The sequence below is a fragment of the Arachis stenosperma genome, chromosome 2, assembly GCF_014773155.1.
Source record: "Arachis stenosperma cultivar V10309 chromosome 2, arast.V10309.gnm1.PFL2, whole genome shotgun sequence".
Taxonomy (NCBI): domain Eukaryota; kingdom Viridiplantae; phylum Streptophyta; class Magnoliopsida; order Fabales; family Fabaceae; genus Arachis; species Arachis stenosperma.
The window spans coordinates 16,277,892-16,292,032 of record NC_080378.1 but is presented as its reverse complement, the minus strand read 5'-3'; the positions used below and the strand labels follow the sequence as shown (position 1 = coordinate 16,292,032).

General features: G+C 30.1%; 1 protein-coding gene and 1 long non-coding RNA gene across 2 annotated transcripts; one reads left to right on the top strand and one right to left on the bottom strand.

The window, feature by feature from the left end:
* Window positions 1-6,407: 6,407 nt before the first annotated feature.
* On the top strand, window positions 6,408-6,926 carry LOC130962641 (ethylene-responsive transcription factor 1B-like; the record flags this gene model as incomplete). Its single annotated transcript, XM_057888829.1, has 1 exon — window positions 6,408-6,926. A coding segment is annotated over one exon (468 nt), but the record flags the coding sequence as incomplete, so codon positions are not given.
* A 1,924-nt stretch (window positions 6,927-8,850) lies between these two features.
* Window positions 8,851-13,709, bottom strand: LOC130962339 (uncharacterized). Its single transcript, XR_009079783.1, has 4 exons — window positions 13,487-13,709; window positions 11,303-11,376; window positions 10,476-10,564; window positions 8,851-9,156 (listed from the first exon to the last, which is right to left on the bottom strand). It is a non-coding gene; the product is annotated as an uncharacterized LOC130962339 (long non-coding RNA).
* Window positions 13,710-14,141: the final 432 nt, after the last annotated feature.

The window sequence follows — 14,141 nt, the reverse complement described above, 5'->3', positions numbered from 1 at the left end:
GGCTTTAGTTAGTTTCTAGAGAGAGAAGCTCTCTCTTCTCTCTAGAATTAGGGTTCTTAGTTTTAGATCTAGATCTCTCTCTTCTCTTGCTTCAATTTTCCTTTTCCTCTTTAATTTTTCTCTTGTAGTTGTAGCATTCTACTTCTCTTATAGTTTCTTTGTATTTTTAATTGTAGTTTATGAATTCTTTTGTAGATCTACATTTCTTCTCAATGCAATTGGTAAGTTCTTTGTTGTTTCATAATTGTTTTGCCTTTTTATTGTTAATCTCTTGCTTTTGTAGTTGTAGATTCATTTAATTCTTGCAATTAATAATGTTTGCCTTTATTGCCTTCTATGTGTTTGTTGAAATGTTTCTTCTAGTTATGAGGTAGGTTTTGTTCCTCTTGGCTTTGGTTGAGTAATTAGTGACTCTTGAGTTATCTAATTCTTTTGTTGATTGACAATTAGAAGTTGCTAATAGATTTGAATGCCACTAAAGCTAGCCTTTCATTATGAGTTGGCTAAGACTTGTGGACTCAAGTTAATTCATCCACTTGACTTTCCTCCATGGTTAGAGGTTAACTTAAGTAGGAGTAATGAACAATTCTCATCACAATTGATAAGGATAACTACGATAGGACTTCTAGTTCTCATACCTTGCCAAGAGCTTTCTTACTTGCTAGTTTATTTCTTTTGCAATTTGCTTTTCTTGTTTCTTATCTTAAAAATGCCAAACATACTTCATAACCAATAGTAAGAACACTTTATTGCAATTTCTAGGGAGAATGACCTGAGATTTGAATACTTCGGTTATTTTTATAGGGGTTTGTTTTATTGACAACCAAATTTTTGTATGAAAGGATTATTGTTGGTTTAGAAACTATACTTGCAACGAGATTTTATTTATGAAATTCTATATCATCAATTTTCAATTCATCAAAATGGCGCCGTTGCCGAGAAATTGCAAATGTGCGCTTGTTATTGGTTATTGTATATATGTGAATATTATGAATATGCTTCTTTGTTGATTGTTGCTAGTTTTAGTAGTTTGTTTTCATTATTTCTTGCTAGTTTTTGTTTTCATTTTCTCTTGCTATCATGAATTCTCACTTTGGCTATGAGTTTGGTTCTAATTATGTCGTAGAAAATGAGGGCTATAATGAGGATGTGTATCAAGGATGGGACACTCAAAGGTGGGAGGAGCCATATACATATGATCAATCCTCTTGGCAACAACCCCCACCAATGCACTATGAGCAAGAGCCATTCTATGATGCATACTAATCCAATGGCTATGGTGAATTTTCTTGTGACTTTCAAGAACTACCACCATATGCCTATGAGTCACATCCTCAACATAACCCTCAACCATACTCACAAGCCCCTTTTTACCAAACACCTCCATATGACCCTAACCCATATCCATCATACCAACCACCTTTTGAGCCATATGAGTCACACACAGAACCACCACCATTCCAACATCAATACTTCCAAGAACCACCTCCTCCATACTATGACCAAGATGAACCACCTCCAATGTACACAAATTTTTAACCACAAGATGAGTTTTACTATCCACCACAACCCTCCATGGAAGAAGATCCATGTCCTTCAATCCAAGAGCAATATGATCCTACTTATGTTAGCCATTTGGAACAAGAGTCAAAGGATCGCCTAAAGGAATCAATGGATCGGCTTCAAGCAATCGTCTGTCAAAAGTTGAACTCATGGGACTCGCACCACATGTCCAAGGATGATTGTGCAGGAGCAACCGAAGAGGGTAGTTTGAAGGGAATTGTAGAATCTCAACTTGCGAACAATGGATTAGAGTGTGTTGTGCCACAAATGGAACAAATGGAGAACATAGAACCACCACATCCTTATTATGATTATAAACTACCTTCCCATTATGAACCTTTTCTCCAAAATAATGAACCCTTCCATCCACTCCAACTCCCAATGGATGAAACCCTTAGTCATATTCTTCAAGGGCAAGAAGAGATGCAAAGGGAAGTACTAGATTTCACAGCCGCCTTGGCCGAGGTAGTAAACCAATTAGCCTCTCAATGCTTGAACACCCAAAGTACTCCCATGGCTACATGTGAAGAATCTAATGAAGAGCATAGCATGAAGGAGAGATTGGAAACCCCGGTGGAAAAAGAGGGACATTGCTTTATGTTGGAATAATTGGAGGAAGCTATAATTGTTGAAGAAAAGGAAGAAGTGGTTGAAGACTTAGGAGATGCAGAACCTCCATAGGAACATAGAGTCGAAGAAGGTCCTTCCAAGAAGATTGAATTCGATGTTAAGGAGGAATGTGCACAACCTCCAAGGCATATCCCATATGAAGAATTGGATGGGATAGAGCAAGAATTGAGTTTCCTTGGCAATAAAAATCAAGCATCAAGTCTTAGTGGTGAAGAATCCTTTGAACTTGAAAAACTTTCTTCAATTGTTGAGCAAAGGATTGAAATTGAGAAATCTTGTAAAGAGGTGGAAGTCCTTAGAAGAAGAAGGACGGGAGTTGGATACGCTTTGTCAAGATCCTTGGAAGCTTCTTTACCTAGGTTGTCATATACTCCTTCATTCGAGTGGGTAAAATTCATCTCTATTAGCTTTATTGTCCCACTTGAGTATGGCTTGCTTGAAATGAATGGTCAACTTAGGATGCTTTGCGGGATGAAGTGTAAAAGAAAGATTTTTCATGGTTGGCGTTGCAAATCAAGGCTCATTATGGTTGATACATGAAAGATAAAATATAAAGGTTGGAATAGAGCTCAACTAGATGGGTCTAGGAGGATTGTTGGACACTTCATCGAGAATTCATCCGGAAGGATTAATAATGATCAACTTCAAGACGGGTGTGAAAATAAAGTGTGGGATCCTGGATTACAAGAAGAGGATTGACTTTGGGAGCCCCAAGCTTATTGATCTGCCATCAGACATAGTTGAGCTTCTTGATCTGAGCTCTCTGAGCTGGTGTCGTTCTCCAAGTCCTCCCATGTTACCATCATCACTTTCTTTTTGTCTTTCTTGGATTTTTCGTCTTTCTTAAGTTGAGGGCAATCTGACTTGAAGTGACCGGATTCCTTGCAGTGGTGGCATGTGAACTTGACTTGATCTTTCTTGAAGTCTTTGGATGAAGAGCTTCCTTTGCCTTTGCTTTTGTATCTCAAAAGTCTTCTCATTTTTCTTGCAAAGAGCACAATTTCTTCATCTGAGAAACTGTCATCAGATTCTTCTTATTTGGCTGTCATTTTTTATTTTAGTGCTATGCTTTTCTTTTTGTCATCTTTGTCTTGAGACATGTGAGTGGTTTTATAGACCAGCAGCTTGCCTCTTAGCTCATCATAGGTGATTTTGATCAAATAATTCTTTTCAGAGATAGCTGTGCTTTTTACTTCCCATTTCTTAGTAAGACTTCTCAGGATCTTCTTCACTAAGGTTTCTTCAGAATAGTTCCTTCCCATGGCATCCAGATTGTTGATGATTATTGAAAACCTTTCGAACATTTGATCGATGCTCTCATCCTCCTTCATGCTGAATATTTCATACTCCTTCATTAGCATGTCAATTCTGGTCTCCCTCACTTGCTTAGTTTCTTCATGAGTGAATCTGAGCTTGTCCCATATTTCTTTAGCCGTTTTGCCCCTTGACACTTTTCTGAACTCTTCAAAACTGATTGCATAGTGCATCAGGTTGATTTCTTGGCATTGAGTTCAACCTTCTTCTTTTCTTCATCTGTTCACTCGCTGATTTCTTTTGCCACTACTTCTCCATCAGCATTCTGTTTAGTGGGAACGTCTGGTCCATTGAGAATAATCTTCCAGATGTTATAGTCAATTGACTGCACAAAGATTCTCATTCTTTCTTTCTAGTAAGAGTAGTTGCTGCCATTGAAGTAGGGAGGTCTATTATTAGACTGCCCTTTAATGAGACTGAAAGCCACGATGTCCGGACTCATATTGTTGGCCATGGATCTTTACTCCAAACTTTGAAGCTTGACTTCTTGAGACCTTGCTCTTGATACTAATTGATGGTTCTACTTGAACTTGAAAAGGGGCTGCTGAATCAAGTTGGCTTAAAAGTTAAAGTTTCAAAACTCTGTTTCAGCAGAAGCTTAAATTGCAGGAGATTATTTCATTTTGTCTCGTGCGCAAAACTAGTAAAGAGTAAGGAAGAGGGGATAAAGGCCAGCATGTATCCTGGTTCAGATTCTTTGTGCAATGAATCCTACGTCCAGTCTTCACCACAAACCATGGTAGAATTTTTACTAAAATTCAAGGATTACAAACACCAATACTATTGAATTACTCCCTAATTCAACTAGTATCTACCCCTAAACTTTCTTCTCCAAAGTTTAGCTTCCCATAGTGCTATCCCAACTTGGAAAGAAAATCAAAACTAATTCAGACTCACCAAGTGCTAACCCAACTTGGCAAGGTAAACTAATCCTAGTGCAGCAACTTAAATTACATCAGAAATTAGTGACTATTGTCCATCACTCTTGCCTTTTCTCTCTTGGCTTTTCAACCTCTCAATATTAGCCTTTTCAAGAAAGAAAATAATAACACAAGACAGCCAATAACAAAAATCATAAATTAAGCTTGAGTAGAAGAAAAAGATTCCAGCTCAATGTTTGAGATGGTGCTCTGAATGTGTGCTCTCTTTTTCTTACTTTGAAATGATGAAATGAGGCTTATTATATGTCTTCAGCTTGCCTTCATTTTTGCCTCTTCCATTTTCTTGTACGAGCTGCTCGTTGGAGCTGTCACTGCAGGCATGCAGTCTTTTCTTCATCATGCTCCACTACCTCTGCTGGTTGAGGAGCCCGTCCACCACCTCTGTTGTCCTTTGCTTGGCTTTCTTCCAAGGCATGCACTGCTTTTTCATTTTGCTCCATTTCTCTGTTGCTGCTGCTCTTTACTCATTTGTGTTTTTGCTCACCCACTAGCTGAATGTTGCTCATCTAATGTCCTTGGGATAGTGGAGATGTCCTTGTGTCCTTCTTGCTTCATTTAAGCAACACTTGTCCTTTCTTTGTCCAGCTGTCCTCTTATTGTTTTTAGCAAATACATAACCATTTAAATGTTGAACGGTGGTACATGGAGGAGCTTTAGCTCTTTAACTTGCTGAGGCATATGCTAGTCTTGGGCTTGTTTATTTTTCTTGAATATCCAAACGAGTAGACCAGCTTCATTGGTTGACAATGAGAGGAGTTATGGGCCTGCCATAATAAAACTCACATTAAATAATATTGGATTTTCAACTCAAAAGAATGTTTGTCATCGTTTATAAACCTAAAATCAACTTAGACTTAACAATATCCATATATTAGCAAAAGAATTACAAAATTTGGTAGGAGCGCTTGTCCGCAGTCTTTTATCTATGCATCCATTTCTATCCAATAAAATAGATATAATTAAATGACTCCGTAAAATATTTTATATTTTTGATACATGAAATGTAAACTCAATTATTATACATAAACTTGCACTCAAAAAGTATTAAATTAGTTTGATACCTATGTCTTTAATGTAAGTTTATAACCCATGATATTTTAGATAGATCCAATTTGAACTTAAATAACTTTACACAAGGGAGTCAAGGGACACTAGCAAAAATATAAAATTACATATTTTATATGTGCAAGTAGTTACACTAAGAAAAGAAATAACTATGCAAGTACCTGAGATTTTCTTAAAGAACCTATGGTAATTAGTTTAGTAATTAATATAACGGCATAACAAGTTCAAAAAAAGAAGTTATAAGTTAGGTGATTTTGACAAATATAAAATACAGAAGCATGACTCAAGAGGTTAGAGAAAAAGATTCGATTTGAAATTAAATAACATCATGTATAATTTATTTTCATAGTTTCAAATTAAAGTATTATTAACTAACTAGAACCCTAAAAGCTAAAGGAAAACCGCTTCAAAATATTATTAATTAACTATGAAACGCATTATTATTTTACAAAATTAATCTAATAAAACAAATGAAATATTCTTTAATTTCCTGTACTCCGCTGTACTTGCTATTAAACAATTATATCAACACTTTAACGATAGATACCTTAAAAATAATAAATGAGACATGAACATTATGGTGGGATCTAAGTCCAATATATAAATTATAGTTCACAGCCAAAGGGAAATGATAGAATTAGAAACTTACAAGTTAGAGAGAAGCCCAAAAAAAAAAGGATGAATACTTCTTTCTTTGAGATTCAAGATTGGAACATGTCCCATGATGTTTTTCCAGACAATTTTTGTTTTGAACCATTCACAAGCAATGATTTTGTTGATGACCCTTTTCATCATTCTCTTTCCTTTGATATGATTGATGAATCCTACATGGATTCATCAACAACAACAACCATGGAGAACAACAACAACATCATCAAGAACAAGAACAAGAAGAAAGAGAATATTGAAGTTGGTAAGGGAAATGGAGGTTACATAGGAGTTCGGAAAAGGCCATGGGGAAAATTTGCAGCAGAAATTCGAGACACAACAAGGAATGGAAGAAGGGTTTGGCTTGGAACATTCGAAAGTGCTGAAGATGCTGCTTTGGCTTATGATCAAGCTGCATTCTCCATGAGAGGTTACAATGCTGTTCTCAACTTTCCATTCAAAAGGGTCAAAGATTCTTTGCAAGGAATCATCATGGATTCTGATTCTTGTTCTTGTTCTTCACCTGCACTTGCACTCAAAGAGAGGAATTGCATCCAAAGGAAGTTGTCAAAGACTAACAAGAAAAGGGAATCATCAAAGAAATCTTCATCATCATCATCATCAACAACTAATAATAATAGTAATGTGATGGTGTTTGAGGATTTGGGGGTTGAATATCTAGAACAACTCCTTAGCATTTCAGATCAAAATTAGTTATTTACTACTTATTCCTTACCATTTTCTTTGTTTAATTATCCCCTTTCACAAATGTAATTTAGATTCACTTTGTTTCCTCTTTCTTGATTTTGTTGCTCTTCCTTCGGATTTTCACAAGTCCAATGTTCTAGTAATAAGCACATTTAACAATAATCTCTATAATTCTTTATAAGCCCTTCTCCATTTTCTTCTACTCTTAATCTACTATTTTGAACATGTAAGGGTAAAAATGAAATAAATTTTTTAAAGATAAATTTGATAGGTAAACTTACTCTTGTAATGTTAATCTAAAAATAAGTATTTTTTTTTAATTATCATCTAAAAAAATTTCAAAAAAAAAGAAATATTCTGACATTGACAACAGAAAATGTTCTTGCTTAAAAATTTTTATCTCCAATCTTTTATAAGATTTTTGTTAAATCTATTAAAAATATAATTATTTATATATTTTTTATCAGTTTAAATTTAAAAATAATTTTATGATATAATATGAGAACGGTTATCATAAAAAAATTTAAAATTCAATCTTTGTATTTTCTAAAAAGAAAAAAAATATAAAAGAAATAAAAAATTAAAATTAAAAAAATATATATAGAAAAGATTTACATAAACCTAAAAAAATTATATAAAAATTTATATATTTTTTTCTATTAATTTAAATTTAAAAAAAAATGATCTCATCACAAAATCACATAAAATCAACTAAATTCTTAATAATAGAACTTGAATATCGATAATTTTGTTGGAGTTATATATATAAAAACAATTCAATTTTAATAAACCAAAGTGGCAAGGAAGATAAATCTTTTGTAGGTGACATGTTTAGGATTGGCAATGAGTGGGGTAAAATAGGGTTTGAATTTTATTCTAATTCTATTCCCGAGTTGAAAATTTTATTAAAATTTTATCTTATCCTATTTGCGAGTTGAGAATTTGTTAATCCTAACTCTATCTGTACTCTAAAATTTTAAACCTTATCCTATCTTACCCTATCTGCAAAAATATTAATTTTTTTAAAATAAATATAAAATTCAATTATTCTAAATTTCAAACATATTAATAAAATAAAAAATAAAAAATTAATACTCTAAATTACTAAATTAATTAACTAATTTAGTGGTTGCTCATTTATTACAAGTCATTAGATGAGGTAAAATATAAGTTCAACTCTTATCTCCTTTATGATATACAAATAGAGTACGGCTTGGTTTGGTAAGGTTTTTTGAAGATGTGCTTGTGCTTTTTAAAAACTCAAGCTCCTTTTGGTAAATCAAAAAGATCATGTGCTTGTGCTTGCAGCTTTTAAAAGATCGGAGTACTTTTGAAAGAACCTAGATAGAGCTTTTCAAAGTTGGCTTGTGCTTTTCAAAATTTAAAAGTCTAATATAACCTCATATGTTAACTAATTTTTAAATTTAATGCTTGTATTTATGTCTATTATAGTATTTTTAAAATTTAAAAGCTATTTTACCAAACACAATTGATATTGCTTATGTTTATTAAAAGCTATTTTTAATTTGAATTACCAAACATAAATACTACAACTTTTAAAAAGTCATCTTTTAAAAATTAACTTTTATAAGCTACTTTTGAAAAGTAAAAACTTTACCAAACTAAACCTACACTCTAAACCCATATCCTACTCTACTCGCAGGTATACCCAGACTGAGCTCCATTCTATCCGCAGCAAATCGGATAGCCTATCCTATTTAAATAGATTAAGTGCATGTTTGGGCGCCATTATTTTGTTAAAAAAAGATCTTTTTTCAATGAAAAAAGATCTTTTTTTATTTTTTAACGTGTTTGGCAAATTTCTAGTAGTAAAAATAAAAGCACTAGTAAAATAAAAAAAGATCTTTTTTGAGAAGCTGTAATTTACATCTTTTTTTAAAAGATCTTTTTTCCTTAAAAAAAGATGTTTTTCATGTAATAAATAAACAAAAAAATACTTTTATATTGTTATATCCAAACATAATTGATAGATAAAAAGACCTTTTTACATGAGATATCCAAACATAAAATTACTTTTACTTCTCTATAAGATCTTTTAAAAAAAGATAACTCGAAAAAAGATATTTTCTTAGAAGCTCACTCAAACAAGCCCTAAATACCTAAATACCTATGGGTAATAAGTATGTATTGCCCATCCTAGACATGTTACATACAAGTTGCTTGGTAAAAACACACATCATCATGATACATAGCAACAATTTGATAGCTTCTCTCCTTAATTATCTCTTGTAATCAATCAATAATAGGATATGAGGATTCTATACAGCTGCAAGAATGAGAAAAGTACTTAAAAAATGCGCAAGTCTTAAGAATAATCAAAACTCAAAAAGGGATAAAAATTTAACATGTTTGATTATTAAAGATACTAAATGCAATAATAATCATGACACATAAAAACTCTTAAATTCTTATTTCTGTGAAACAATTATCATTTGCTGATCAACAACTGATGATATTATGTGAAAAGAATAATACTATATAAAACCAGAAATTTTTTTGTCAGAATCTAGCTACCAATAAAGCAGAATACTTTAATGAAGATTAACATATATATTATCTTTTAATTTATTCAACTACCTCTTATAATTATTTATGAAAATACTAAAATAACAATATTTTCAAGTCAAAATAATTTTATTAATATTTTATGATTAGATATATAGTAGATAATACTCTCACAATTTTAAATTATAATTGCTGTTGTAATATAGAAAATTAAAAAAAAAAAAACATAATTGTCAGTTCGACGCTAATATATTATCAATATAGTATAATTTTCTATATAGACGAGAACATCACAATTGTAATATTGCAACTGTAATTATAGATGTACACTAAAATTTAGAATTACATTTATATAAATATTATTATCAGATGCTTACAATTTAGAAGAAGAAAAAAATAAGAAAAGCAAAAATTTTCACAAAACACATATCTCAATTTGTACCTGATAAATGAAGTGCAATCACCACATTTAACTATGTTATTATAATGTATCCAAATACGAAAATGTTTGATAATATCAAAATATTAAAAAAATTATTATTAAATTTATTATTTTTAATTTTATTTAATGTATTTTATAATAAATAAATATCAAATAAAATAAATTTAGACGGTTTGAATTTGTAAATTTTTATATTTTTAGCATTATCAATGTAAATAAGGTAAATCAAATCTTCGTTAAGGCATCAATACATCAAATATTAAAGGGAAGAGTTACTTGCTTAGCCATCAATAATTAAGGATTAATTTTATCAATGCATTATTAAGAAAATGTCGAATCATAAATAAATAAATATCCACTATGATGATTATTCGCATTATTTTTTTTTCTTTCTAAATTTCTATTATATAACACACTATATTATCATCTGTACATGAAAACTATTATCGTTAAATGAGTTGAGTCAAATTTATTATAATAACGAAAAAAATTCCTTCACACACAATGAAAACTCTTCCAGCTAGTGTGGGCTGGACAAATAGATTATAGATTAAAATAATTTTGGTTCTAGAATGTCTATATAATATTAATTAATAATATGATTTTCCAGGAAAATAAGAAAAGAAAATCCAACCTACCTCTTATATATTCTTCCCTTCATGAAAGTAATGTTTCCCCATCATCTTCGAGAAATAGAAGTAGAAAGTAGAAATCGAAGCTCCACAACCTTAAAACAACACACATTTGTAAGAAATGCAAGAGAGAGAAGAGAGAAGAGGATGCTTTGGTGGATGAAAAATAGGATTTGACGGAGAGAATTAAAGAGAAGAAGCAGCTAACGAGAAGAGGGGAAGTGTGCTTTGGGTTTTCGTCTCCGAACTTTAGGGTTCTGTCTTTAGAATGTAAAATGACTAAAATATCCCCCTTCTTTAACACTCACTCTTTCATTATTTTACTGAATAGGGAAAAGAAACTGAATATCTATGCAAAGGGTAGAAAACAGATATTTATAGCAAGCTAACAGAGCTAGCTAAATTAAAAAAGAAACTAAACTACTTTTTTGATTATCTATGGTATTTTTCAATCTCACAAATCAAGGATTAATCCGTTATAGATCTGAACTATATATTAAAAATAATAAATTTTATTATCTTCTAACATTTCTTCTTTTTTTTTTTTTTTTCATCAAACCCACTCAAAAAAGTATTCAGTCTTACTTGACTGCGTATAACTAACTATATATTCATGTAAAAAAATTCAAAAATATTATTTCTTCAAAGTGACATGAGATAGCCTCCTCACCCTGTTGTGTATGATTTCTAATATATGTCAAATCCAAACAGATAAAAGCCTAATATTATTCCAGAATTTTTCATTTTAATTTACATCATAAATAAGGCGTTAAACACTTAATTATGCATGGGAATTGAATTATTAAAAAAAAAAATACAAAAGGTGGTGTTACCTTATTATGAGTGTACCTAAAGTATGATCAGAAAATGTCCCTCAACAAGTATGAATCTCATAATGACCATCCTTCTGCATTTAATTAGTTAAAAAATTTCAATAACTTCTAAAGAGTCAATTTTATATGAGGTATAATTTAACTAAAGCTAGAAAGTTTCATGGATTGAAATTCAAGAAGAAAATGTAAATAAAAAATTAATTCATAAATATTTGTCATAATAAATTAAAAAATAACGAATCCTGAAATTTTTATCACTTTTTTTGTGCATCAATATCAAAATTGACTTTGTGGGACAGAGTAATACCCACTGAATCAGTTTTGACTCAAATAGAAACAAAGTAAATAACACTTTAAAATCAACTTCTAAACTTAAAATTAAAAGAACTCAACACTTCAAATCTCAAACTTAAATATATATCACATACATACATACACGAATTTGTTTAATTAGTTAAAAATAAAAATAAAAACTCTTTAACACTATACTCATCAATATAATTTATACCAACAAACCAAGATTTTAAAATACATACAACAATTATTTATTATCCTGACAGATAGAGATATAACAACTATTTATTAGCTTAAGAATTTGAGAAATGTGATTTTATAATATAATATTAGAATTTTTATGACTTAAAAATCTAAAATTTAATCCCTGTTGGCCAAAAATAAAAATTTAGTATACAATAAATAAATAAAAGATATATGAAAAAAATTCACATAAACTTAAAAAAATATCGTACATAAAGGATCATATCGGTTTAAATTTAAAAAAAAAATAGTTCATAACACTAACATTAATGTAAGTTCCAAATTCTAATAAATAACCAAAACATCACCTCTGCTACATACTGAAATTATATATATATAAAAAACTAATAACATTTAATACTATATATAAAGGTACTACATTCATATTACTAATTTACAATTCTAAAATACGAATCATCAAGTTAATCTCTACAACCTATTAAACTTTACTTAATGTGGTTTAAATTTCATTACTTATTTTTGGGGTAAAAACACTCTCCTATATATTGAAAATTTTATCCACTAACATACCAAACCACAATCCATGGAAAGAAGCTTATATGATGAAAAATTGCTTGGAGATAAAAATTGTCATCCTCGAGAATTATGATGGAATAATTATGAGATCATTTTACTTTATATTGGAAGAGAGATAGAGAGACTGATACTGAGATATAAATACTAAAATAAGTTTTAGTATTATGTTTGGTTTAAAGTGGAGGACAGAAATTAAAATAATAATAAAATTTTAATTTAATTTACATAAATAATAAAATTGAAATTAATTAATTAAAATAGAAATATTATAAATATAAAATATTATTAAAATTTTAATCTTGATCCCAAAAAATTTCAATCCCTGTATCTTCATGTTTTGCTTCGAAGCTGAGATTAAAATCACCTTCGTAGAACATGAATTTATAAGAATGGCGACCGAGTTTGTGCATCTCTTATTAATTAAATCCCACAATATGAGATAATTTTATGCAATAATAAGATTGCAGCAACAATATAATTACACTTCTAAATTGCAATATAGAATCAGGACTGTTTTTATATTCTAGTTTAGAACAACTAATGCATTGATATTCTCCTAGAAAATAATATGTAATAATTAAGTCCTTCAAATCAATCTAGGATAAGGAATCAAGATATATATTTTTTAAAAGCTTTGAAAAGATAAATAACCGTTCAGGGGATACACATAAAGTTAGATAGAGTTTAGTAACTAAAATACGACACAATTACATAAATTAAGAAATACAAAAATATGTTTAAACTTTAATATAAGAATATAAAACAGTTTGTCCCATAATATAAATTTTATGTATATGAAATTATTATATTGATTTTTTTTTCATCATTGTGTGTGAGTCGTTCTCTATCATATACTAAATTATTTTTTTCCAATATCTAGTTCAAAAAGCCCTCAACTTCAAAGAAAAGAAAGTTCAAAACACACTTTATTCTACAAAAATTTTTATACAGGCAAATAAATATATAAAACCTCAACAAATTCGGCTTAATTATATAAGTCTGTAACTCAATAAAAGAACCCTTCTTGAAAATATCTTTAGGACAAGAATCAAGAAAAAGAAAAAGTATATTTATATAAAACAGATTAGAAAACAGGAGAGTAGTACTTACTTGTAGATGAAGAAAACTGCTTCTATTCTGAATTTCTGATTATTATTATTATTATTATTGTTCCTGCAAACAATAATTAAATTAGCATATCATGATGCTAGCTAAGAAAATTAAAGAATAGATGAAAAAGAGACTTGGATATAAGCTAGCTAGTTTGTTAGAAGAAACTAAAGATTGAAATTCATAGTGGAAGCATCGCATAATAATAAGTAGAAGAAATTAGAATGATTGAGAGAACTCTCACATCATTCAATTGATTAACATATATAGCAGCCTAATTGAGACAAACGCTGTAATTATAATTTAATTGGTAGTCACATATTCAAATGTACTATATAATATGAATTTCAAATCAAATGATCAAATTGGAACACAATGATCGATAATTATAAGAGGCTGCGCCTCCATGTGTCGTCCAGGTACATTTGCACTTTTAGCTGAAACATTGAACATTATTGGTAAATTAAGTCCATGTACCATGCATGTATTCAGAATCTATCAAAACCCAAATCAACTCAAATATTCTTATTATTGAATTCAGTTACATCATCTTCTAGCTAGCTAGCTTGCATTCGTTGAATTGCTCTCTTGTACAATTTTAATTAATTAATAAATAATAATAATAATTGGATTGCATATTGTATATATTATGTCA